At 45.7% G+C, this 26,333-nt stretch overlaps 2 protein-coding genes across 2 annotated transcripts; one reads left to right on the top strand and one right to left on the bottom strand.

Annotated features, from left to right (window-relative positions):
- Positions 1 to 584: 584 nt before the first annotated feature.
- On the bottom strand, positions 585 to 5,331 carry TUBG1 (tubulin gamma 1). The gene is made up of 11 exons (XM_022557754.2): positions 5,199 to 5,331; positions 4,767 to 4,879; positions 4,395 to 4,562; positions 3,465 to 3,533; positions 3,098 to 3,177; positions 2,547 to 2,673; positions 2,237 to 2,323; positions 1,974 to 2,123; positions 1,406 to 1,558; positions 1,162 to 1,323; positions 585 to 993 (listed from the first exon to the last, which is right to left on the bottom strand). The coding sequence occupies exons 1-11, from the start codon at positions 5,245 to 5,247 to the stop codon at positions 796 to 798; spliced, it is 1,356 nt and encodes a 451-aa protein (XP_022413462.1). The 5' UTR covers positions 5,248 to 5,331; the 3' UTR covers positions 585 to 795.
- A 239-nt stretch (positions 5,332 to 5,570) lies between these two features.
- Positions 5,571 to 26,263, top strand: RETREG3 (reticulophagy regulator family member 3). Its single transcript, XM_022557755.3, has 9 exons — positions 5,571 to 5,865; positions 17,222 to 17,328; positions 19,049 to 19,079; positions 20,009 to 20,135; positions 20,776 to 20,860; positions 21,665 to 21,802; positions 22,848 to 22,930; positions 23,577 to 23,709; positions 24,115 to 26,263. The coding sequence occupies exons 1-9, from the start codon at positions 5,627 to 5,629 to the stop codon at positions 24,570 to 24,572; spliced, it is 1,401 nt and encodes a 466-aa protein (XP_022413463.1). The 5' UTR covers positions 5,571 to 5,626; the 3' UTR covers positions 24,573 to 26,263.
- The last annotated feature ends 70 nt before the right edge of the window (positions 26,264 to 26,333 follow it).

The raw sequence follows: 26,333 nt of genomic DNA, 5'->3' as shown, positions 1-26,333 counted from the left end.
CAGAAGTGGAAGGCTCTGGCCTTTGAAATAACTGGAGACCACCTGAATACACAATTATGGTGCCCCAGATATGGGCCCATTTTGGCCCTGCTTACAGTCTAGACTTTGGATTTGGCCTCCTGATTTGATTGTCCTAGACTCCAGCTGCCTGACCAGGGCTCTCCCGGACTGGCTTTCTGTCACTGCTCTGCCTGCAGAAAGATTGAAGGCACTTGGGCTGACTCTACTGCTTGTCCAGAGCTTGGTGGTGAGGGTGGTGGCCACAGGCCTGCTGCTGTGACGACCAACAGAACACTCTGATGTGGGAATGTGAACCTGACGGAATGGTCACCATACAGGGAGGGGTGGGAGGGAACTGGGACGTGGAGTGTCAGATAGAGGGCAAGGCAGTATTTGTGGACCTTTTTGTCCTGGTAAGGAACGTCTCAGGTGGGTCAACCTCACCCATGTTCTCCAATACTGGGCGGGGGGAGGAAAAGCTAGGGGAGGCCGTTTGCTTAGAGTTGAAGGTGTAGGAGGTAGAGGAAGACCCTGTCAGAATGATGGAGAAAGAATAGGCACCCACCTCCCCCAGTTCTCCAAGGCTTCCAAGAGACCAGTGACTTGATTTATAGCCAGTGCTTTATTAAACATAAATAGTCTCAAAAGAGGAGAAGTACATGTGTCTCCTGGCCATGTACTTGTATGTTTATAAGAAAGAGGTACGAGGTCCCTGATCTGTGCTCTGAGGGGGTGGTCAGGCAGGTGGGGCCTGGGCCAACCAGTAAGGCAGATGAGGGTCCCCATCCTGAGGACTCACTGCTCCTGGGTGCCCCAGGAGATGTAGTCGGGCCGCGTGGCTGCATGGTACTCATCAATGAGCTCCTGCACAACCTCCCTGGACGTGTCCAGCTCGTCAAAGTTCTCCTTGAAGATGTCCTCCTTGCGGAACTGCTCCAGGAAGGCCTCCCGCTTCCGCAGCTTGTCGTACTGGCGACAGGTCCGCTCGAAGAGCTTGGGGTGTGCAGAAAGCAGGGGTCACAAAGAACCTCAGCGAACAACATGGCTCAGAGAGCCAGGGAACCAAGGCTGGGCTATCTCCACAGTAAAAAAGCCAGAAGCAGGGGCAGCAGGGGTGCGGCACAACCAGGACAATACTTATGTGCCAACTGTGAGACTCACCGAGGAGATGCTGGTGTGGTTGGCCATCATGAGCCCGCTGACCCTGTGGGCAGAAGGCAGGTAGGGCGACTTCCTGGACAGGGCCACCTGGATGCTGGCTGGGCCCCAGGGGATGAAGTTGGCCAACTTCCGTTCCCGGATCCTCTGCAGGCTCTTGTGGACCTGGGGTGGGCACAGGAGTGGTGGTGGTAGCCTCTCCTCTACCCTGTGGGCTCTGGGGGTAGAACGAAGGGGCCTCACCTACCTGGGTGGGGTCCACCTCCCCCTGGATGATGTTGAGGATGGCGATGTAGCAGTGGTTGGTCTGGCGATCCCGGCCCGTGGACACCATCACGTTCTTGGGCTGCAGGAGCCTCCTCATGACATCCAGGACCGTGGTCTTCCTCACGCTGGCCACCTGAGGGGACAGTGGCCACAGGGCAGGCCAGCACTCAGGGCACAGTCGAGAAACGCATGGACAGAGAGCAGTAGGCAACACACGTCCCCGTCAGACTCGGGGTAGTTTGGCCTCTGTGGGGAGTGTCCTTAGATTCAGGTCCACACTGAGCCTCTGCTGTGGGATCAGGGATCTCAGTCCTCCCGAGCTCAGCAAACTCATGCCCTTGTGCAGGAGCATCAGCAGACCCCGTACAGCCCGGGCCCTGCAGGGAGCCACAGGCAGAGGGAAGAGGAGAGCAAGTCAGCCAGGAGGTCGCCCAGCCTGTGCCAGTCCCTGAGCGCAGGGCCTCTGGGGGCTGCACGGGGCGGCTCCGGGTGCAGCAGGAAAAGAGAAAGGCAAGTCAGGGCCTGCTGGGCCTGCGGGCTGCTCTTACCGACTGGTCCGTGGTGAGGGGTGTATAGCCGGTCATGAGGAAGTGGAGCCGTGGTGTGGGAATGAGCGAGGCGATGAGGCCGATGAGGTCGTTGTTCATGTAGCCGGGGTAGCGCAGGGTGGTGGTGCTGGCCGACATGATGGTGGACACCTGGGGACAGGGGTGCTGTGTCAAGGGCCTTGTCCTGCGAGGCCTCCCTTCCCCAGACGGCACTCCGGCGAGGCGGGGTTCCAGTCCAAAGGAGTCTAGGAGTGAGGGCTCACCAGCTGGTTGATCTGAGAGAAGGATGGGTTCTGGATGTGCAGGCGGTCTGTGGCGATCCGGTTCAGGGCTGTGTTGTCCAGCACCACCTGGGGGGACCGAAGAGGGTGACAGATTTATGGGGCCAGAAAGGACAGGAGCTCTGCCTGATTCTGGGCTCTGAAGCTTAATTTCCTTGGCGCCAGAAAGACCCATCCAAAAGGGACTTGAACAGGACTGGGGCACAGGAAGGTCCCAAATGGACATTTAAAAATGCATGAAAATGATAAAATAGGAAGGTTGGGAGTGGAGAAGGGAGAATCCAGGACTCACCACACAGTCTGCGTTCTGGGTCAGCCTCTTGAGCGTGAGCAGTGAGTTGTAGGGCTGGACCACCACATCGCTCATCTCGTCCTGATTGGGAAACACCGAGTATGTCTGCACCAACTTTTTGGGGTACCTAGCGGTGTTTGAGAGAAGATGGTCAAGGGCAACAGACTGGAGGCTTGGTAAACTTGGGGCTTCCAATGACTGTCAGGGTGGGGAAATTTGGGTGGGGTCACAGAACAGCAGAGAAGGGAGACTTGACTTTTGGAAGTCTGTAACCCAAAAGCGGGGAAGGGTAGAGAGACATCTTAGGACCTAGGGTTCTAATTCCAAACCGGCCATACTCCTTGAATTTTAATCTAAGGCTGAGATGCTAGACTCCATTTCCAACCACTGGGAGTGTGATTGGGTTCTTGGTCATTGTACCTTGTCTTTCCTCAATACAGGAGGGAACAGAAGGGCCCTTTCCTGCTCCAGGAAATAGGAAGGTTTATCTGGAGGGCCTCCCAGTCACCTGGGAAACCAAATCCTCCCAGCCCCTCAAAACACAGACTTACCTGTCGTTGAGCCGTTCTAACAGGTAGGAGCCCAGGCCAGAGCCTGTTCCCCCAGCGATGGAGTGACATAGCACGAAGCCCTGTATGGGGAAGGGGCCGACAGTGTCTACATGTCTAGTGGCAGGATTTCAAACTGGACCCATCTCATAATTTCTTGGACTCCTATCTTCCCAGGCCCTCTCCTCCACTTCCCTCCCCGCCACACATATGCAGCTTAGGAGATCCTGCCTTGTTTCCAGCAAGGCCCTGTGGCTTCTGACCAATGCAAAGGGTACATGGGAAGGTCTCGTACCTAACAGGTGGCTTCTAAAGGGTGTTGCTGAGCCTTCCCCATGTTGGCTCCCACCAGCATTCCTGAGACACTCACCTCTAGACTGTCACTACCATCTGCCTCCCGGTCTATGATGTCAAAAATGTCCTCATGGATCTTCTCTCCCTGTACAGACATGGGGGGTGTCAGAGTGGGACAGGACTAAGGGACAAGGACTCTGACCTCAGAAGAGCCACCCTCGATTCTCCTTATAGCACCTAAAAGTCCTTTTTAGGAGCACAGTGGTCCTGCTTTTTATTTGCACTGAGAGGTAGTACAGCCTAGCGGTTACAAGCAGGCCCTCTACATCCAGACTGCCTGGGTTCCTATATTAGCTCTAGTTCTAGTTGGCTGGGTGACTCTGGGCAGGTTACTTCATCTATACCTCAGTTTCCTCATCTGTATAATGAAGGTACTAATACAGGCCCACAGTTCCTTATCTAAAATTCTTGGGGCCAGTTACGTTTTGGAATTCAAGTATTTCAGATCTAGGAAGGGAACGTAGAATGTATAATACGTACCAAGTAAAATGCTAGTGGGGGTCTGAGGGGTGCTAATCAAATACATTAATATTTCTGCAATGGAAGTTATGAGTAGTGACAATAAGTTGCAAAGAAACTATAAAATAACTTGTCTCCATTGACATTTGGTTTTGCTGCTAAATGAGTTGTTATAAATCGTCTTTTGGTTTCAGAGGGTTTTTTTAATTCTGGAAACCCACAGAGCCTGTGGACCTGTAGAATCTACCTATAGGGTTGTTGGGAGATTTAAATAAGTTAATATACGTAAAGCACTTAGTATGGCCTGGCACACAGCACTAGCTAGTACAGTTTCTTACAATATTACATACTTGGCTTAGAACTCCCCTCAGCCATGTCTCTCTCTCTACAGTCACGCATCCTCCATCTGGTTCATCTCTCTCTAGGAAGTCATAGGGCCTGTCCCCACACGGGAATGGAGTTGTTCTGCCAGGGAACAGCAAATGACCTGGGAGAATCCGCTGGCCCAGTTGTTGCCAGCTCCTCCTCCATGCTCTGACAGGTAGATGTTCTCTGGGTTGTAGAGCTTGGCATAGGGGGAATTGAGGATGGAATGGATCACCCGCGGCTCCAGGTCCAGCAGCACCGCCCTGGGGATGTAGTGCTCATCGTCTGCCTGTCAAGGGGAGTCCAGGATCGGGCCCAATAAGCTCGGGCCCACCCACTCCTCCAGTCCTCCCAACTCTGGCTCCTGCCTGCCCTCCCTCTTCAAGCCAGCCGCCCTGGCTCCTCTGCCCAGCGGGGTTCCAGTACCAAGCCACTGCCCTTCCCTTCAGGCCCCCTGGGCCACTACCGGCCCTGGCCAAGTCGCTGGGGGCACCTGGTAGAAAAAGACGTCCTTGCGGTCAGTGCCTTCGGTGGCGAACTCCTCCACGATGCCCTCGGGGCTGATACCATGCTCGGCGCACAGCTGTTTCCAGAACTCGAACCCAACTGGGGGGAGGGGCGGGCGGGGGAGAAAGAGGATATCTAGGTCTGGGCAGGTTCCAGCTAGGAGCGGGGACTGAGCGCCTGGGTCCAGGGATAGGAAGTCAAGCTTCGGGAGTCTCCCGTGTCAGAGGAAAGGGCTGTATGTCAGCGACTGAGCAGGGGACGGCCCCTCGGGGTTGGGCAACTGGACACTGGGTCAGGTATGTCCTGCCTTTCGGAGAACTACGATTCTGGGACGGGCCGATGGGAGTCCAGGATCCCACAGCGAGATCCCATAGAACCTAAGGAACCTGGCTAGTGGAGGGGCCGGAGGTTCGCTCACTCTGATTGCCGCACTGGCCCAATTGGAGGGTGATGATCTCCCTCGGCATCGCTCCTCAGGCACCTGCGTTGCAGCCGCTCCCGCCAGCCCAGCCGCGGCTCGCTAGCCCGCTAGCCGGACGACGCAGGCGCCAAACAACTCGCTCCGCCCACGAACATTCTTCGCTCCAATGAGAACTGAGTTCTGCCGACCGCACTTCCTTAATCACTTGGTTTCAGTCTTGCAGACTGCGCGTGCGCGGCTCCTGATTGGGGCGCCGGGGACGTACTTTGACGCAGCGTTCTTCCCTCTGGGTGGACAGGAGTTAGACCCTACGCGCAGGCGCACTGTGGAGGGAAGCGGCCTTCCCGCCGAATCTTGCACTTGCGCAGTTGGTGTTATTGTGACTGTCGAGCCGTGGCCCCGGATGTTGTGGCTGCCGGGGGGAGATGGCGGAGGCTGAGGGGGTGGCCGTGGCCCCAGGCCCAGCTTCGGGGCAGACTTTCAGGGGCCGCCGCAGTATGTCAGGCTCCTGGGAGCGTGACCAGCAGGTTGAGGCGGCGCAGCGGGCCCTGGTGGAGGTGCTGGGGCCTTACGAGCCTCTGCTGAGCCGGGTGCAGGCAGCCCTGGTGTGGGAGCGGCCAGCCAGGAGCGCCCTGTGGTGCCTGGGGCTGAACGCGGCTTTCTGGTGAGAGAACTGGATCCTCGGAAACCCTCCGAGGCGCGAATTCGTCAGGTTTCTCTAAGGCTCTATCTCTCGCCCCCCTTATTTTCTTCGCTGCATCGGCTCCTTCCTATACCTGCCTAATTTTGCCTCACCTTCCACTGCTTCCCGCCTGCGGCTTTGGCACCGCAGTTCTCCCCAGGGCCTTCCAGTTGTTTCCCGTGCTTTACCTGCTCCCGCATCCTCGCCCCGCACATCTGGCAGGAGCTTCTAGTAACATCTTGAGCCGCTCGCAGTGAGCGAGGGCGCCTCATTTTAGCCAGGGGAAGCTGTGTCCCGTTAAGGCCATCACCTCCCTTCTCTTGTCTGCTCAACAGTGGTTTGAAGACTGTCTCCAGGGATTTTAGTAATTATTATTGGGGTAGATGCGTGGGGCGTGAGCTCTTGAAAAGGTATACATAGGTGCGATAAGAAAACAAACTTGAGCGATCTGAATTAGCATGTTAGATAGATATCCTTTCGCCCACTCGGGAAGTTTGCGAAGTCTGAGCGTCCGTGAGAGCCTCCATAGCTGCAACTTGAAAGAAAATTGTAAGCTTTTAAAGAACAGTTATGAAATAGTGATTGTGAGATTTCACCCGTTTCAAAGTCACGTATGACGGCAAGTCCTCCCTGTTACAGGGAATTAGAGAGGCATCCTTAGCCATGGTTTATAGCCAGGGAAATTGAGGGTATCTAATAGTGTGTGTATTTTCCTGAGCTGGAAAAGTGGGGCTACAAGTATGCTGTAAGAATCTGTCTGTGTCATGCTCTGTGAAAATGGAGCTGCTGCTTCTCTGAGTTGTCATCACCTAAAGTGGACTTAGGTCTTCATAAGATCTGCCAAGCAGAGTTTGGATTTATTAATAACTAGGGAAGTATTATTGATCAGATTCCAAGGGAACTGAAGTGTACGGTGGCTTCTACAGCTGAGTGAAATAAAGCTGTTCTGGATAAGTCTGAAACAGAACAAAGTGTGTGTTTCCAAAACAAAATTGTTTTTGCTAAAAATACATTTCCTCTTGAAATTCTTGGTTTTAAAACCAAAACATTTATTATCCTTTGTCTGAAAGAAGACTTTCAGTGAGCTGGAGCAAAATGAATAATTCCAAGTTCATTGACAGGAAGACACACTGGTGCTTATTACATTAATCCTCTCACAGTTTGAAGGAGACTCAGGTTAGAGGTGACACAGCAGTTGTTGCTTCTAGAGTCTTGAGCAAACTTGATGATAAACTTCTACAGCATTCTTCATTCATTCATTCATTCATTTATTTTTAAATTATTTTGTGTCCCTCATGACTTTTTTAAAGAGGGTTCTTTTTTTCCTTAATTTATTTAATTTATTTATTTTTGGCTGCTTTGGGCCTTCGTTGCTGGGTGTGGGCGTTCTCTAGTTGTGGCGAGCGGGGGCTACTCTTCGTTGTGTTGTGCGGGCTTCTCATTGCGGTGGCTTCTCTTGTTGCAGAGCATGGGCTCTAGGCGCACAGGCTTCAGTAGTTGTGGCTCGTGGGCTCTAGAGTGCAGGCTTAGTAGTTGTGGCGCACGGGCTTAGTTGCTCCGTGGCATGTGGGATCTTCCCGGACCAGGGCTCGAACCCGTGTCCCCTGCCCCTCTTCATTTATTTATTTATATATATATATTTTTTTGCGGTACGCGAGCCTCTCACTGTTGTGGCCTCTCCTGTTACGGAGCACAGGCTCTGGATGCGCAGGCTCCGGACGCGCAGGCTCAGCGGCCATGGCTCACGGGCCCAGCTGCTCCGTGGCATGTGGGATCTTCCCGGACGGGGGCACGAACCCGTGTCCCCTGCATCGGCAGGCGGACTCTCAACCCCTGCGCCACCAGTGAAGCCCCTTCATTTATTTTTGGTAGCGTTTCTTCCTTGATCCCCAGGTGCCTACTTCTCTCCTTGGCTGTCTGTCAAAACTGTAGCACCTCATTCTGGAGCATTTTCCAAAATGACCTTTTCTTCTTTTCCTCTCACCTCCCCATCCCAACCTCTAACCCCAGACCGTTTAGTCAGAACTTCATTTCCTACATTGGGTTTGTACTCCCAGGAAAAAGTTGATCATAAACCAGTTTGTGTCAGAGTGTGACTGATACATAGAAACTTTATCAGGATTTAAATGAATCCTGAGAAACCAAGGGTTTATTAATGCAAATAGATCAGTAGCATGTATGTTGTTATTTTTGATGAGAGGGCTTTCCACATCCCCCTTGCCTGAGAGAGATTTTCAAAGTAGAATGTGGGGTTGAGGTCTGCACATAAGGAGCCGCTCTGACTGAGACACATCTTTGAATGTTAGTTATCTTTAATTTACTGGCTCCCAATAGTATATACTTAAGTTTACTAATATGCTGTGTTTAGAATCTCACTCAGATCCCCTTTACCTACTCTGAGTCTCTTAAAGCATCAGTGTGATTGGTCTTTATCTCTGGCATTTCCTGGTAGCTTGCCTGTTGTGTATCCAGAATGCAGTTACTCGTGTTACGTTCCCATGAGGCTCTAAGTAGCTGAGGGAGAGATGTAGCAAAATGAGGGTGTGACTCTTGAGAATGAAAGAGCAATTGGGTATGCCATTTTTGGAGAGGACTCATACCTGTGAAGGGTACAAAATGACTGACCCCAGAGGCTAGGGTAGTTTTAGCATTGGAATTCACAGGATTGTTTGTTTCAGGAAATGAGCTTCCTTGGAAGGTAGCGTGAGGTTCAAAATAAAAGTTAGACTTCACATTCCAATAGCATCAAATTGAATGTGGGTGTTGACGTTTTGCCTAGGAATGTTGAAGAGTAACTGCTTTGTTCTCACTTTATTTAAAAAAGCAATTTAGGAAACACAGGTGGATCTGTTAGCTCAGGTCAGAGAAAAATCAAATCTGAAACATTTTACTTTTCTTTCATTATTTGTTTTGAATAATGATATGTCATTAACTGAGGTGTTTTATGCATTTTGAGGTATTAGAAGACTGGATAGGAATACAAACAAATCATCAGAATTCAGGTAGGTAGCTCTTAACTTTCAGTGTTCTGTCTTCTCATTTGAGGTTTTTCCATACCTGTGAATGTGCCCTCTTACATATTAATAAAAAACAACATAAAAGATAGGGATAGATGTAGATGCCTTGCTCCTATAGTATTTCAAGGCTTTCACTCTTATTTTCAGGTTCCAGAAAAGTTATAGTGATCATATTAGAGATCTTCCAGCCTATATTGCTTCTGGCCACTTATATGTTATTTTCTCTAGTGTAATAACAGAAATGTCAGGCCTTCCTTATCAATAGTCTATATTTTCATTAGCCTCAGCACCACCTGTAAATGAATGATTTGGGGGAAGAATATGAGTCAGCAAGAGTCTGTCGTGACAGGATCAGAAAAGAAGAGTTTCAGTAACTTTTTAGTTTGACTCATAAGATAAGGGGAGGACAAAGGAGCCCTGGAAATGTGTGTGAACTCTAAGCCCTCGCACCGCCTCCTATGAAGTACATATGGTTCAAGGAGGGCTAGATGACTGCTGAGCTCCTTTTCAGTTTTTAGCAGTCTGTGATTCTAGATGGTCTTTAAATTAGGAATATTGATTTAGAGCAATCCACAAGCTGTTTTTTTGTTAAGATCTCTGTTGGGATCTGCTTTTACAGTCACTAGTCTGAGTTAACCAATCCCCCCCATCCCCCCCCCCAAAAAAAATGACCGGAGAAGTGATTAAAGGTATACTGCAATGCTGATCTAAAAGGTTAGAATTTGAGGGACTTCCCTGGTGGTCCAGTGGTTAAGACTCAGTGCTCCCAATGTAGGGGGCCGGGATTTGATCCCTGGTCAGCGAACTACATCCCGCATGCCGCAGCTAAGAGCCCACATGCTGCAACTAAAAGATCCCGCATGCAGCCACTAAAGATCCTGTGTGCCGCAACTAAGACCGGACGCAGCCAAATAAATAAATATTTTTTAAAAGTTAGAATTTGAGTAAAAAGTAATAGTGAGAGATAGGGGATGGAAGGGAGGGCCTATTTAAGTAGAAACATTTGTTCTGTGAAAAAAAAAATCTACACGTCAAATTTCAGATGAAATCTATTGAGCAAATGTTTCTGATGATAGTTTTGGAGGGTTCTTGTTGCTTTTGATAGCAAGGAAGACTCCCAGAGATGTCTTGGCTTGCTTTTTTTTTTTTTTTGCCTCTCTTTTGCCATCAGTTTTTATCTCTCCTGATTATAAGGTTGGGTGCTTTCTTTTTTTTTTTTTTTTTGAATTTTATTTTATTTATTTTTTTATAGGTTGGGTGTTTTCTGTCCATTAACATAAGGTAGGTCATTTGCAGCTAGCTGGTTTCATTTCTGGTTTTGTGCAAGCAACAACTATCTCTACATGATATTGGTTGGGTTAATTTTTTTTCATTCTGATTTACCAGTGACTGGCTCATTAAGCAGACAGCCACAAGTGCTGTACAATAGTGGGCTTTCTGTCCCTATAGGATGGGATGCTTTGTTCGAAGTGCCACTGAGAGAAGCTTACTCCATAATAACAAAGGAACCCAGAAATAGTATCTTCTTTGATTGAAAATAGACTTGGGATCTTTCTTTTGTTTATGATTATAACAAACTTTAATTTATCTGTACTAATGATGAGGATCCATGGTATATTTGACCTCAGAAAAATTGTTTATTTTTGAAATTTCTCATGATTTTTCTGGACACCAGATTGTTTTTCCAAGGAGTATTCTATTTAGACTGATAATTAATTGGATTTTAGCCCATAATAAAGGGGATGGACGGTTTATAAAATGACAAAAAAACCCAAATAATAATAAATCAATGGATATATAAATTTTTACGTATTAGTAATAAAAAATTCTAATATAAGTGGCAGTGAGTTACTAATTTCTGCCTATTAGGTTTTTAAAAATGATAGTATTTAATTCCGGGCACAATATGGAAAAACTGGTTTATTGTTGATAGGAACATAAATTCAACAGACTTTCTGGAAAGTAATTTAGCAACATGTATTAAGATACTTAAAAAGTTATTACCTTTTCAGGGGCTGAGAGAAATGGGGAGTGATTGCTAATGGGCATGGGTTTCTTTTTGGGGTGATCAAAATGTTCTAAATTAGATAATGGTGATAGTCACACAACTCTGAATATACTAAAAAACATTGAATTAGTTTGAAAGGATACATTTTATGGTATGCAAACTGTATCTCAATAATACTGTTACCAAAAAAAAGTTAATGCTTTTTGACCTAGTACTTCTATTTAAAGTGGTTAATCATAAATAAGGTCAAAGATTTATGCTCAGTGATATTAGTTCAGCTTTATTACATCAAAAATTGGAAACATCTCAGTTCAATTAGGGAAAGGTTTAGAAAACTAATTGTAGGGGCTTCCCTTGGTGGCGCAGTGGTTAAGAATCCTCCTGCCAATGCAGGAGACAGGGGTTTGAGCCCTGGTCTGGGAAGATCCAACATGCCGCAGAGCAACTAAGCCTGTGCGCCACTACTACTGAGCCTGCGCTCTAGAGCCCACGAGCCACAACTACTGAGCCCGCGTGCCACAACTACTGAAGCCTGCGCGCCTAGAGCCTGTGCTCCACAACAAGAGAAGCCACTGCAATGAGAAGCCCATGTACCGCAACAAAGAGTAGCCCCTGCTCACCGCAACTAGAGAAGCCCGCGTGCGTCAAGGAAGACCCAGTGCAGCCAAAAAAAAAAAAAAAACCACCTAATTGTATCTGTGTATGATGTAATCATTTTCAAGTTGTGGTGCTTTTCTGGTGATGAAGGAAAACATGCCTATGTATTTTTAAATGAAGGAGGAGGTTTTTAAACCAGATATTCTATATACTTCCATGGAGTTTTTATATTTGAATTTTTTTTAAATGAAGAACCTCTGTTGCCATTTTAGGGTATGTGTGTAGATAATAGGTTATTTTTTAAACTTTTTACTATGGAAAATTAAAAACATATGTAAGCAGTCAGAATAATAGTATGTATTACAATTGTACCCAGCTTTAAAATTTTTCAATTCATGGCCAATTTTGTGTCTTCCATACCCCAGTTCTTTTCTGTTTCCTTTCTTGTTTTGAGGGAAATCCTAGACGTCATGTCATTTAATCTCTTAAGTATTTCAGTATGTGACCCTGAAAAATAAAGATTTTTTTAAAAAAATCACTACCATTATCACATGTAAAAAATTAATGGCTCCAGTCAGTGTTCAAATTTTCTCATAAATGTCACTTTGTTTTTTCAACAGTTCTTTGGGGTTAGCATCCAAATGCAGTCCACATATTGTGACCGATTGTTCTGTTTTTAGCATCTCTTTTACTCTGTTGCTTCCCTTTCAGTCTTTTTTCCTCTGCAATTTATCTGTTGAAGAAACCAGTTTGTCCTGTAAAGTGTCCTACAGATTGAATTTTGCTGATTGCATCCCTGTGGCGTAACATGTTCCCCTGTGCTCCTCTGTGTATTTCCTGTAAATTGGTAGCTAAATCTAGAGTCTTGATCAGATTTAGTTTCAAAAAAAAAATTTTTTTTTTTATTGACAAGACTGTTTCATATGGGTGATAGTGTACTAATTATTTTTATTTTCTTCCTTAATTAGTAATTATATTTTCTAAAATTTCTCCTGTAAACATGCTTGCCTTTAGAAATATGAAAAAATAAATATCATTAAGGAAAAGTCTATTGTGAGCCTACAATGGGTAGAAGGAGTAATGGGCTATGGGCAGTAACCAAATTAAATAATTCACATGTGAATATCCAGAGTTGACTGCATTTGTAGTTATCTTTGCTAAATTGGAAAGTTCTCATGCTGATTATAGTTGCTGAAAAATGTTTTGCATGTTGTCTTATCAAACTTGTACACATATCTGCATGTGAATTTTTTGGCCTGCGTGAATAGACATTGCAGGACTAAACTAATCCAGAGGAATCCTCCCTTATTTTTCTTCATTCCTTACCTATACCAATCTCACAAGTACTTTATCTTTAATTTTGTCTTGTCCTTGTACATAGTTGCAGAGGTTTTTTTACAGGTAGGCTTCCAAGTTACCTCCATAAAATAAAAGTGTAATGTGACTTTAGTATATCCCAAACACATGCACCTGAGATTGATATTTCCTTTTTGTTTAAGAATTTAGTATTGAGGGCTGAAGGAAAGGAGCACACACTTATCCATATTCTTTTATATTTGATAGAGCCCCTAAGGGAATTAATAATATTTGATATTAATTGTCTGGTTACCTTGGAGAGGTAACTCGTGGTTTGAGGTGGTCTTTCCATTAATTAAGATTTTATCTATATGGAAGAAGCTATTTTTCCAAGAATTGTTATTTTGCACCACACAGAAAAACTCTTCTTCCTCTTAAGTTTCTGCATTGGCTTGTTCAAGGAAAGGTTATCTTATATCTGGCTCTAAAATGGAATTATGGACCAGGATTAATCTGGTTCAAGAAGATGCGCACAGTTTGAGCCTTCATGATCCAGAAAATATACCCTTTGTAAAACTCTTTGCTGATTCAACTTTATCTGCAGGATAAAATCCAGTACCCTTTGTCATGAAAGGCCCTTCATGATCTGACTTCTGCCTCTCTCCCCATACTCATCCCCTCCCTCTGTTCTTGAAGTTCCAGTTCTATCATACTACTTGTAGTTCCCTAAATACGTCATTCCAGCTGGCTCTTCTCCCTATCTGAATGTCCTCTCTTTCCCCGCATCCTTTTGCCCTGTTGTCTTACCATTAATCTTTCAAATCCCAGCTTAGATGTCCTCTTTGTTACCGTTAACTTGTCATGCTATATTACAAACACGTACTGACATAAATACACTTGAGAGTATGGTCCATGTTTTACTCTTTTCTGTAATTGGCCTACTTACCACAAGGCCTCAGCATATAATAGGCAATTAATAAATGTTTGAACTGAGTTGAAGCATAGGTGGGGGCTCTAACAGGTTACTAAAATAGTCCAGCTCTTGGAGAAACACTATTTTTATTGCCATCATCTTTGGAAAACTGACCTTTCTTAGGAGAGCTTAGTATCCTTTCCCTACCCCAGTTTATATTTGTGTTAGTAATCATGATTTGGGAAGCAGAGATTGCAGACAGCCTGGATTGCCTCCCCAGAGAGCCCTTTCAAGTACTCCAGAGAAAACAGTCGTGCCACACATCCTGCTGCTGGGACATGGAAGCAGCAGCACTGGGGAGCAGGATGCCCTCGAGCCCTTCTTCTTGGCCTTGTTAAATTTCCTTGTTTGTTGGGATGATGAACTGGCTTTGGAGAGAAGATTAATGGCCTGGGGCAGCTCTAGAGGCTTAAATCTATTAAACTACTTTCATTCTGTAATCTCATATATAATTACAGTATCCTTCAAGTGATGGAGTGGAAATATTGGAATAGGGTTGTCATTGATGACTGGATTTCTAAGTTCTTGGTTTCTTCCATCCCTCATTCTTTGTATAGTTTAAAAAATTATGTGACATAGATTCATGTTTATTGAAAACAGTGCAGAAACGTCTAGAGACCAAAATTAAAGTTCCTCTGACAATTCCTGCTTGCATATACGTATTCATAGATACAGATAAAGCTTTTTTTTTAATGTAAGGATTATACTCTTAGTATGGTGTTCTGTGAATATGTCATTAGGTCATGTGTTGAGGAGAGAAGAGGTCATTTATAACCAACTCTTGGTCATCCTTACTCTTGTTTGATCAGTTGCTGTGATGATAGCTAACGACACTTCTACATTGTAAAACTGAATAGGACATACATTAGGTGCCTTGTATTTTCTTGTCTTTTTAGCAAGATCAACTATGATTTTTTTTGAATTTTGTTAGTTGTTTTCTTGCTGCTTTTCTAGTTCTCTGTTCCTTTCCTTTTTAAAAATAAATTTATTTATTTATTTATTTATGGCTGTGTTGGGTCTTCGTTGCTGTGCCTGGGCTTTCTTTAGTTGCGGTGAGTGGGGGCTACTCTTCTTTGTGGTGTGCAGGCTTCTCATTCTCGTGGCTTCTCTTGTTGCGGAGCATGGGCTCTAGGCGCGCAGGCTTCAGTAGTTGTGGCACGTGGGCTCAGTAGTGGTGGCGCACGCTTAGTTCCTCCACAGCATGTGGGATCTTCCCAGGCCAGGGCTCGAACCCGTGTCCCCTGCATTGGCAGGCGGATTCTTAACCTCTGTGCCACCAGGGAAGCCCAACTATGATATTTCTATAAGTGATTAAGTATGTTGTTTCTAATACCTACAAATAATCTTGCATGATTTGTTATTTTTTAAAAAACTATTTATTTGTCTGCATTGGGTCTTAGCTGCAGCATGTGGGATCTTCATTGAGGCATGAGGGGTCTTTCATTGCGGTGTGTGGGCTTCTCTGTAGTTGTGGCGTGTGCTTTTTTCTCTCTCTAGTTGAGGCGCGCGAGCTTAGTAGTTGTGGTGCGCAGGCTTAGTTGCCCCCGCGGCAAGTGGGATCTTAGTTCCCCGACCAGGGATCAAACCTGTGTCACCTACATTGGAAGGTGGATTCTTTACCACTGGACCACCAGGAAAGTCTCCTGATTTGTTATTGTTAACATCACATATAGATGAGGAAACTGAGGCTTAAAGAGGCCAAGCTAATTTATTCAAGGTCATCAACTCAGAGTGGCTGTTCAGAGAAACAAACTCAAGTCGGTCTAAGAGCCATGCCTGCTGAACCGCCTCTTGTGATGCATTTGGCTTCCTTCAAGATCTTAGAACACTGTTTCTCAAACGATCTGCAGTGAAGGACTAGTGTTGTCGTTTTCCCCAGTCTATTTCTGAGCAGTACTTTTGTAAAATACAGTATAAATGAGTTACTAGATATGTTTAAAATGCATACAAAATACAAGCCCAAATATACCCTTAGATTCAAAATTACTTGGTCAAATTGCTGAATTCTTACTTTCAATTTTTATACTTATTTCCTCACAGTCTGGTAACGTCACTGGACTACAGACACTGTACAGGGCATTGCCCTAAAGGCTTTAGAGTTGGATCATAGAAAGACTCATAAGAACTAGCTTTTTTTGAAAAAAAATTTTTATTGTGAAAGATTTTAACTATATAGAGGTAGAGAGAATAGCATAAATAATCTCAAGTACTCATCATCCAGCTTCAGCAATTATCAACTCATAGTCAATCTTGTTTCCTCTTCTTTCACACCCTTTCCCTTGCCAAACTATTGTTTTGACACAAATCCCAGATATCATTTCATTCATAAATATTTTAGTATGTATTTCTAAAAGATAAGGACTCTTTAAAAGCATAACTTCCATAACATCATAGCCCCAAAATTACAATAATTCCTTAATATCTTCAGATGTACTGTCAGTGTTCAGATTTCCCAGATTTTTTGTAAATATCTCTTTATGGTTGATGCCTTCTAATAAGAACTAGCTCTTCCTTTATTCTCTTAATGTGATACATTACAACTGTTGAGTTTTTGTATGTTGAACCACCCTTGCATTCCTGGAGTAAATCCCAGGAATTGGTCATGGTGTGTAGTCCTTTTAATATGCTGCTGAATGCGTTTTGAATATTTTATTGAGGATTTTTGCATCTATATTCATAGGTATCAATATACTTTAGTTTTCTTGTAGTGTTTTTGTCTGGCTTTGGTACCACAGTAATGTTGCCCTCATTAAATGAATCAAGAAGTGTTCGCTCTTTTTCAATTTTTTGGGAAGAGTTTGAGAAGGGTTGGTGTTAATTCTGGAGAACTGGCTTTTAGATGTAGCTTCAGTGCTCACTTTCTGTGTGACCTTGACCAACTCGTTTTACTTTTTTGAGCCTTAGTTCCTTCCTCTGTAAAAGGATATTTAATTGAATTAGGTGCTGTTTAGTGCATGTCTGTCAGTTTGTTGCCCAGAACCAGGGTCTAATTTGGTAGAACTTAGAATTTGTTATGTTTCATCATAACAACTTAGTCAGTACAAGAATGAATTTCGGGAATTCCCTGGCAGTCCAGTGGTTAGGATTCTGCGTTTTTCCCTGATGAGGGCCCAGGTTCAATCCCTGGTCAGGGAACTAAGATCCCACAAGCCGTGCTGTATGGCAAAAACAAAGAATGAATTTCTCCTTGATATTAATAGAATCACAGGCTTGAAAGTTGAAATGGGCTTTAAGAGGTTATTTGGTTTAGTCCTCTGCCTTTACAGAAGCAAATTATTATCTCTGCACCATAGGTGAAATAGCTGAAGTCCAGAAAGTTTAAGTGATTTTTCCCAAGGTGTATAACTAACACTTAAGTCTATTTACTGCAGGACCAGTGGTGCACATATGGTCTTTTCTGAAATTAGCTTAATTGGATAATGATCTTCTGTTCTTCCTTCTCTTTAGGTTCTTTGCCCTGACATCCCTTCGCCTTGTGTTTTTACTTGCATTCAGCTCAATGATCATTGTGTGTATAGATCAATGGAAGAGCAAAATCTGGCCTGAAATAAAAGGTAAGTCTGGTAGCATTTAGAACAATCTGAACCGGAAATGGCTTTTCTGTCATTTTTACCTTTAGTTTTAGGGGGTTTGGGGAGAGTATGTGGAGCTGGGAATATCTTTTGAAGTCTGAATTATTTGCTTTAGGAGACGTTTGAAGGGCTAGTGCCCCCTCTGTAGTTCCTTAGAGCTGAGTTCTGTCCTTCTCATTGTTTATTAAGCTTAGGAAATCTGTATCCGCCACCTGAGATATTCTTGCCCTCATAATTGGCCTGAGGAATAAATAGTCCTCAAGTTGTTAAAAAATAATTCTCCTCACTGGGTACTACATCATTACCAAGACAGTATCAATTTGCTTCTGGAATTTCTTTTAAATTGTTTATTTGCAAAGCACTAAGTTAGGTATTATGACTTAGATAAAGTCCTCTAAGATATGGTTCCTTTTATCCAAGATGATACATACATAAACATAAGAAAAGTTACAGAACAGCACCGGAGATGTCACAGTGCAGTATGTGATCAGTATGTTTGTTATGTATTTTGGCCCTAGCTCAAGCCTTGAATGAAACAAAAGATTTGGACAGGTAGAGAGATAAGTGGGTTTCTATGGGGGTCAGAGGCTTGATTAGTCTGAGGAACCAGAAGCTGCAAAGCATCTCCTGAGGGCAGGGAACTGATCATTTTCACAGGAGTGGAGAGGTCATTAAAGGGAGTGCTAGGAAATAAAGTGTGTTGGGATTAGATTTTATAAGGGCCTTTAAGTTAGGCTTAGAACCTTTATTCTATAGATAGTGGGTGGTCCCTGATAATTCTTTTATTAGAGCTATATGCTGAGAAGATATTAAAGATTAATTTGATAGCATTTTACCCAACCACATGGTAAGAGAAAAGGGCGAAGAAGGGAGACTCTGGCTGTATCTGTGTGAGAAGTAGTCAGAGAGGTATCAGTGGAAACAAACGATGGATGGCTTGGAGAGCTGTGAAGAAGGAAGACACGTCAAACTGATAAATAGAGGTTAGGAGAGTAAGGGATAACAGCAGCTTTGGGATTTCAAAGCTAGGAGAGTAGCAGTGGCATTACAGTTAGATGTAGGCAACGTCAGGCAGGGCAGTTGGTTTGGGTGGGGAGTGAGAGAGAGGAAAATTGATGTAGGTCGGACATGGTAATTTTGAAGTGTTGGCAGAATATTCAAACCAGAGTATACAGCTTTTAAATACATTCCCATCCTATTTTGGAGAGACTTCAAGGAATCAGGTAGTTCACCCACCTGTCTTATGGCTAGTGAATGTCAAAAGACTTTACATCATTGATTGTAGTTAATGGGTCTCTTTTTAAAGAGAATAGGCAGGTTTCTAGAGTTGAAGTAGTCATATAATGCCTTCGTAACCTAGCACACATTGATGCGTACGCGCAACCCAGACACACTTGAGGGGTGGGATGGACCTTTTTTTATGTGCGCCTTGGCTCTCAACTGTAGTAATTAGAAGGGGCCCTAATGCTCCATTTGGATCCCCACCCCATCCCACCAGAGAAAAGAGCAGGCATCAGCCATCATTCCCTTGTCTGCAGCTCCCTAACTCTGGCAGTATAACATGGTGTCTCCTTTTTATTGTCTATTACTGTTTCCTTTTCCCCAAACCCATTAAAACTTGAGCTATCAGACCAACAGCCTAACATTTTCATGTTTAAGTTTTCCTTACCAACTAATGCTGGTGTTTGTTTTAATATTGTAGTGCCAAGACCCGACGCATTAGACAATGAGAGGTATGGAACACTAATTAAATCCCTTTTTGTTGCTCTGATTGATTCTCTTGTTGTAATATTCTGGTTATAGGTTGTTAACTCCATGTTCTAGATACAAAGTATAAGCTGAGAACCTAGTCTGTTGCAAATAATCATTTTAACAAATCCTCAAGTTCAGGAAGGAATATGTTAAGATGGCTAGTGTCCTCTGATATTTACAAAAGATGTTTCTGAGAAAGAAGCATTACAGTGCCCCATAACCTGACATAACCAAGGAATTGGCTGCATTATTCAGCTCTAGTATGAAAACTTAGAGGCAACTTACTTCATTTGTCTCCTGGCTTTTATATCAGGTCATTTAGTGTTTTCTGTAACCTCTGGCTGTTTCAAGTTCCTGGTCAGAAAACACAGTGGTTCCTGGCATCAGCAAGCCAAAGATTCCCCTTGTGGCTTACAGCTCCTGCTTTCATTTCTCAATTCATTCATCTCATATATTTGACCCAAAGAATTTTCTTTGCCATGGTTTATTTTGGTTTTGCTTTGTTTTCTCTCTCAGGGGCACATCCTTTGCCTCTCACCTCTGCAGCAGTGGTATCAGACTGTGCTTTACTTTTTTCCCTGCATTGCAGTCACAGTGAATTGCAATGGTCTGAGCCCAGGAAAGATGTTTTTAAGCACAAAGGGCCTTGGAGCTGGTGGCAGGTTTACACACGTGGATTGGGCTGCTTGCTCATAGGGTGGAGTTGTCAGAACAAGTCTGCCCTCCTAGTCCTTAAATTCCAGTTTCAGCCTGGTGAGCCAAGAAGAAAGCTCTGCTCACCTCCAGAGCAACTAGGACTAGCCACTTCCCAGACCCTATTTAAACCGGAAGGATTGGCTGCCTTCACAGTGAGATGTGGGGGGAACGTTCAACACCCTCCTTTCACAGCTCCCCCTTCTCTCTCTCATAGCTGGGGCTTTGTGCACCCTCGGTTGCTCAGCGTGCCCGAGCTCTGCTACCACGTAGCTGAAGTCTGGGTTAGTGGGACCATTTTCATAAGGAACCTTTTGCTTTTCAAAAAGCAAAACCCAGGCAAGGTAAGACTCTTCCCTTTTTCACTCTCATTTCTGGCTCTCAGTTCAGTTCATGCTAAACTGAAACAGCCCTTTTACTACCTACCCTCCTTCAAGAAAGAAAAGACCATGGTGTTTGTATAGACAAGGGAAGTTGTAGGAAGGGGCTTCTGACTAAGACTAAGGCAAGAGCTTGATGATTCCTTCTTTGGGTGCTTGCTACTTAGATTAGGCCATCTTCCTGCCCCAAGATGGGAAAGAAAGCTTGCTTGTGTGCATTCTGTGTCATTAAACATGTGGTAGGTGGTTGAGTTTTTTATTTTATTTTACTTTGACTTAAAAAGCCCACCACCAACACTTGTTTTCAGAGAGAACTTTTGGCTGAGTCCTATTCAAACCAATTTGCCAGCATGAAAGGTGCGGCCCTGTGGGGTTAGCCATGTGAGAAGAGTTTGAATAGAAGTGGACATCCTCCCTTTCCTCCCAAACAGAATCACCACTGGATGCAACAGTAGCTAGGTACATGTCATTCTGACATGTCCATGCTTTACTCAGAGGTCATAAAGAATCATTTCTATCACATCTCCATCTTAGCCGCCCCCCATGCCCAACCCAGTCCCCTGCCGTATAGCAGAAGCTTAATACTGTTTCCTGACGCCCCCAGTTCTGCTTGCTGAGCTGTGGGATACTGACCTTTTTGGCTGTCTTGGGCCGCTACATCCCTGGGCTCCTGCTCTCCTACTTAATTCGTAAGTATGGTATATACCTCCCCCACAAGCTTACCCTCCTCATAGCTTTTCCAGCCATAGCTAACTCTGGGTTTAGGGAGAGGACTTTTATATTTTGGTTCTCCAGGAAATGACCTTTTTATATTTTCATGTCCTGTTTAGTGTCATGAAAATATCTTTCTTCTTACCTGTATCAGGTTCCCCACATATAAAGTCCTTTTCTTACCAAGTCAGCTTTAGAAACTGATGCGGGTCCACTAACATATATTGTGTTACCAGCTATAAAGGACTGTCTGTCCCTATTTCAGGAGGGAATTTTTAGAGTCAGTGTATTGTATAGCAGTAGAACATAACACTTAGGGGATCCTCTACTAGGTTCTGTTTACCCTGGAGCACTTTTTTTCCCCCTGGAGCACAGTTCTTTAAATTTAGTTGCTTCATATTGGCATGAACTCTGTCTGCTTGAGACTGGAAGAACTGAGTAGCGATGGCCCTGGCCATTATATATCAGAAGCTCACATGATTTGTTGTGTATTTGCTGAGGCATTGTTACCATTTGGCCCTATTTATGGCTCAGCAACACCCATATGCAAGTGACAGCACTGCCTGGTTCTGCCCTCGATGTGTCAGCATGGGCTCTGCTATGCACAGCCCTGTAGGTGACTGCGGAAGTCTCTGCCCTCCGGAACCTTCACATCTGTGAAGATGACCAGCAGAATTAGAATTTAGTGTGTCCAAGCCCTAAGGACACGATAGCAGAGGGACAGTCAGGACTGTTTCATGCAGCCCTTTCTCCATTTTGCCACTCTTTCCCACTCCTCTCAGTTGTCACTGTCATGATGTGGCCTCTTGCTGTGTACCACCGACTGTGGGATCGAGTGTATGTACGACTGAAGCCAGCTCTGCAGCGGCTGGACTTCAGTGTCCGTGGCTACATGATGTCCAAGCAGAGAGAGAGACAATGTAAGTGTCAAGGGGAAGCTTCCTTCCACTTGGACAATTTGGGGAGGAGAAGGAGAAGCCCGTAGGTCTGACATAATAGGTCCTTGAACATGGAGAAGTGGGATGTGGTTGGTATGTGGGGGGTTGGTGGTAAAAGTGACCTTCTATTCCAGGGAAATCTATGCAGGCTTACTAGTTTTTCCCGTTTGGAATTCTAGACGCTCCCATTTTAAACAAATAACGAGAAAAGTTCTCCCAAGTCAACTAAAAGACAGACAGTGAAGACATTCCCAGTGTTAGCTTCTTTTTATGAAGCACGTCCCATGTGCTGGCTGCTCTGCATACGTTGTCTTATTTAATGTTTATAACAACCTTGAGAAGAGGGTGGTATTATCTTTTTCTGGTTGAGTTTCTGGTTGAGGAAACTGAAGCTCACGGTTAGTAAATGGCAGAGCAGGTCTTTCAAACTCCTAAGCTCGGTCTCCATTCAGTACTGAAAGCTGCCTTCCAAAAGTAATTTAAAACTGGCTTCAGAAGCCAGAAGTGTACTAGCCCAGGATCTTCCAACACACGAGTGACAGTCGTGCGAACTTTTCCCTCTCTTCTATGGTATGGTCAGGTTGGGTTTTCATTAAACCCTGGCCTTCTAAGAGCCCTGCACATGGGCACCAAGGCCCAGCTCCCCCTAACGCAGCCAGTTGAATAGTACCAGTCCTCAAAAGGCTGATTCAGCCCAGGTGGGGCATCTCCCTTTGCCCTCTCTGTGACAGTGTCCGCTTTACACATTGACATCTGGTCTGTCCCTAGCTGATCCTGAGAGTTGTTGACAAGCCTGGTAGTTGATCATCTGACCAGAACAAAAAGGGAGGGATGTTGGAAGAGAGATCTTTCTCCTGTGTTATCAGCTTACCTTGCCACTTAGGCTCAGCAGCTCCTCCCTCAGGCGTTGTTATGTAGGCTTAGGGGGTTCATTCTCGTGTTCTGATTTTATGCCTTTGAAATCCAAAGGGGACAGGGGTTTCCCCTCAAGGGAAGGTGTCAAGGCGTTTTTGCTCTTTCCACATAGTGCGCCGCAGAGGTCTACACCCAGAACGTGCTGGGGACAACCACAGTGACAGTGAAGAGGAGCTTGCTGCCTTCTGTCCTCAGGTATCTTGGGTGTGGGAGCTGCATCGCTGCCCAGTTTTTTTTAGCTCCTTTTTAACCATCTGGCACTCATGTTTAGACAGTAACCAGGTTTTCAAGCTCCCTGTGGGCTCTCCAGGGACCCAGCTTCTTGCCCTTTTCCAAGGACCTCACTGCCCCAAGAGCAGTGAGGAGAGAAGCTAGTTTTATATTGGGACTTTGTATGTAGAATCTCAGTTTGAGCATGGTGACCAGCACACCCTCTTCCATGCCTCCTTTTAACCCCTGCCATCATGGCAGAACTTCTGCAACTGGCGTGATCATTTTTTAAACAGCCCAGCTTGCCTTAGGTCAGGCAATGTGTGTATCCTCCTGGCCACTTGTGAAAAGTATTCTCTGGATCAATTATTTGCTTAAGAGTAAGTGGCTGGTTGACACCCAAGACTGCTTTCCTTCCTGTGCTCAAGACTGATGAAAAAGGGTGTTTTCCCTGGGGGAGCAGCCTAAAAGGGGTCAAGATTTTGACTCAAGTCCCCATGCATGCCTGGTTACACTGTTGGCCTTAAGGTAGCCTTTAGGGCCAGCTCACTGGTGAAGCTGTAACTAGGGAACTGCGCTCGTTTCTAATGGCACCATCTCTTCAGGCGTGTTGGTCTTTTCTTTTCCTAAGCTGGATGATTCTACTGTTGCCAGGGAATTGGCCATCACAGACTCTGAGCACTCGGATGCTGAGGTCTCCTGTACAGACAACGGCACATTCAATCTTTCACGGGGCCAGACACCTCTAACAGAAGGCTCTGAAGGTAGAGGAACCTTGGACCCAAGTTGATATTGGCCCTGACTGTTGCCTCTCAGCTTCCTGGGCAGCGGGGATACTGCCCCCGCTTTTCCTGTTTTCTGAGCTGTGGATCAGGTGGCAGAGCAGCTTTTAGGGGTATGGCTCCAGCCAGGTGGCACTGCTGCTCTCCTAGAAATCCTCAGTCCCTTAGTAGCCTCAGATTCTCGGCTTATGGGGGACATAGCAGAGGAAGAAAGGGGGAGTTCTCTGGCCAGTAGAGGTCACAGCAGTCTATAAGTGGAGGGGGAAAGCTGACCGGTGCCAGAAATCCAGGGTGGAAACATCTGGTTACTTGGAGATGACTTGGTGGAGCTAGGGCATAGGAAGGCCAGGCAGTTGCCATGTCTCAGACACTCCTCTGTTCTCCCAGACCTAGATGGTCACAGTGATCCAGAGGAATCCTTTGCCAGAGACCTTCCAGACTTCCCTTCCATTAATGTGGATCCTGCTGGCCTGGATGATGAGGACGATACCAGCATCGGGATGCCCAGCTTGATGTACCGTTCCCCACCAGGGGCCGAGGAGCCTCAGGGCCCCCCTGCCAGCCGGGACGAGGCTGCACTGCCGGAGCTTTTGCTTGGCGCCCTGCCTGCAGGATCCAATCTCACCAGCAACCTTGCTAGCCTGGTCTCCCAGGGCATGATCCAGCTGGCCCTGTCAGGGGCCTCCCAGCCAGGCCCTGCTGGCCTACCTCCCCGGAGAGCCACAAGAGGTGTCCTCCGGGCCCCCAGTTCAGACCTGGACACTGATGCTGAGGGGGATGACTTTGAACTTCTGGACCAGTCGGAGCTGAATCAGCTGGACCCTGCCAGTTCCAGGAGCCACTGAGGCAGAGACTCCCCTTGGGGGTCATTGTGGTTTAGGTTTTTTTTGCTCCCCATTCCACTTAAGGTGAAGGGGCAAGGGAAGAACCCAGGTCCCAGCCCCTGAATTATATATGTATGCTCAGTAGCCTGGCAGATGCGCAGAGGCCTGATGAGAGAGGACACTCACTCCTCTGCCACCAGCTGGACACTGACTTCTGAGCTCAAGTCACTGATGTGAGAATGTGCTCCCCTGAGGGACACTTCTCTCCATCAGGATGGTGGTATTTCTGGGGAACAAAGTAGTCAGGGGTATTGGTTCCCTTTTGAGGGGATGCTGCTGTGTGCTTCTAAGTATGGGTGCTCAGAAGCCCTCAGTGATAGATCCCTTCCTTCCTTCCTCCCTTTATCATCTCCCGAGAGCTCCAAGTCAGGCAGCTGGGAGAGTTACACTGTCATCTTCCTCTTTTGCTAAGCCATGCTTTGATTTGCCTTTTTCTAAGCAAGCTTGTCCTTTGGTTCTGCAGAGCAGGCCTGTTCCCTCTGCCCCAGCCTGTCCTCATTTCTTGAGGCCTAACCTCCAGTGCTCCAAAATATTGCTTGTGAAATTTATGAATGTGAACATGAGGTGGGGGTGGGCCTCTTCTACATTACTTTGGGCCATGGGGTCAGCTGGCTGGGAGGGTGAGTGCCTCTATATCTCATGGTCTCACTGAATCTTTTGGAGCTGCCTGGTTATTTTTGGTGCTGCTAACCCCTGGCTCCATTTGCCCATCAGCCTGAGCAGTGAGCAAAGCAATACCATACCATACCCATTTCCATGTTCCTGTTCCTTCCCCTGCTCCTCCTTTGGAGAAGCAATAATCCCACATGGGCAATGTCAGAGTAGCACTTTACAAATGGCTCAGTGGCATTCATCCCAGGAGCCACCAGCTCTTCTTGCACCAGCTCTTCTTACTCCTTGTTCAGCTCCTTTAATAATTTTGTTTTCAACTCCTTCCCAGTTTGGCAGGGCTTCTTTTAAGGATGAGCCCAGTTAGCAAGAATGTGTCTATAATCAGCAGAGACCCCAGTAAAGGGTATCTGTTTCACTGCCCCTGATAAAATCATGTGAGACAAAAACTTTAAAAGGTCATTAGTTCTAAACCTGTGCCTCCCCAATCAGAGCTCAAGCTGAACTCTTCTGTCCTCTTTCCCTCTGCATTAACCCTTTGCTGATCCTCAGGGACCACTCCCCCAACACCCCTGTAGCTGGGTGAGGGATGTTGGACAGAGCCCATTTTCACGTGCTGCAGGTGGGAGTGTGCTAACATGTTTGCTCTTGGTTGATGGACAAGGTAGAGGCCAAGGAGTGAAAATAGTCTACGGTGAGAAGGGAGAAGAGCTAGGTGTCTGATTCATAGTCACTTCCCTTTGTGGAAGGTTAGGATAACGGCCTCTCCCCACTTTAGTGTTCTCAAACAGACTTTGGATACCTTCTCTCTTCCCAGAGCCCAGATGTCTTACAAGTGAGCTCTGATGTGGAAAAAACAGGTGTGGGAAAGGAGTGGGACTTTGTGTGTTTGCATGAGTGTGTTTAGCTTCGGGCCTTGGGAATTGGCAAGAGGGAGGGAAGGAAGGAGAGCAAAATCTTCGGAAGGTGTTTCTCGTACCTGCGGATCCTGCTCTGAATCTCCTTAGTCCTCCACTGTGAATTGGGATGGGGATGAGGGAGGGAGGGGTGCTGGGGAATAAATCTTGTATGAGAACAATCTTTTAAGAGACTGATGTTGAATGGTGCCTTATC

Source organism: Delphinapterus leucas, chromosome 19 (assembly GCF_059928025.1).
Source record: "Delphinapterus leucas isolate spDelLeu-1000000601 "Yukka" chromosome 19, BTC_Dleu_Yukka2, whole genome shotgun sequence".
Classification (NCBI taxonomy): Eukaryota; Metazoa; Chordata; class Mammalia; order Artiodactyla; family Monodontidae; genus Delphinapterus; species Delphinapterus leucas.
The sequence above is the reverse complement of the archived record's forward strand: the minus strand, read 5'-3'. Positions and strand labels throughout refer to the sequence as shown.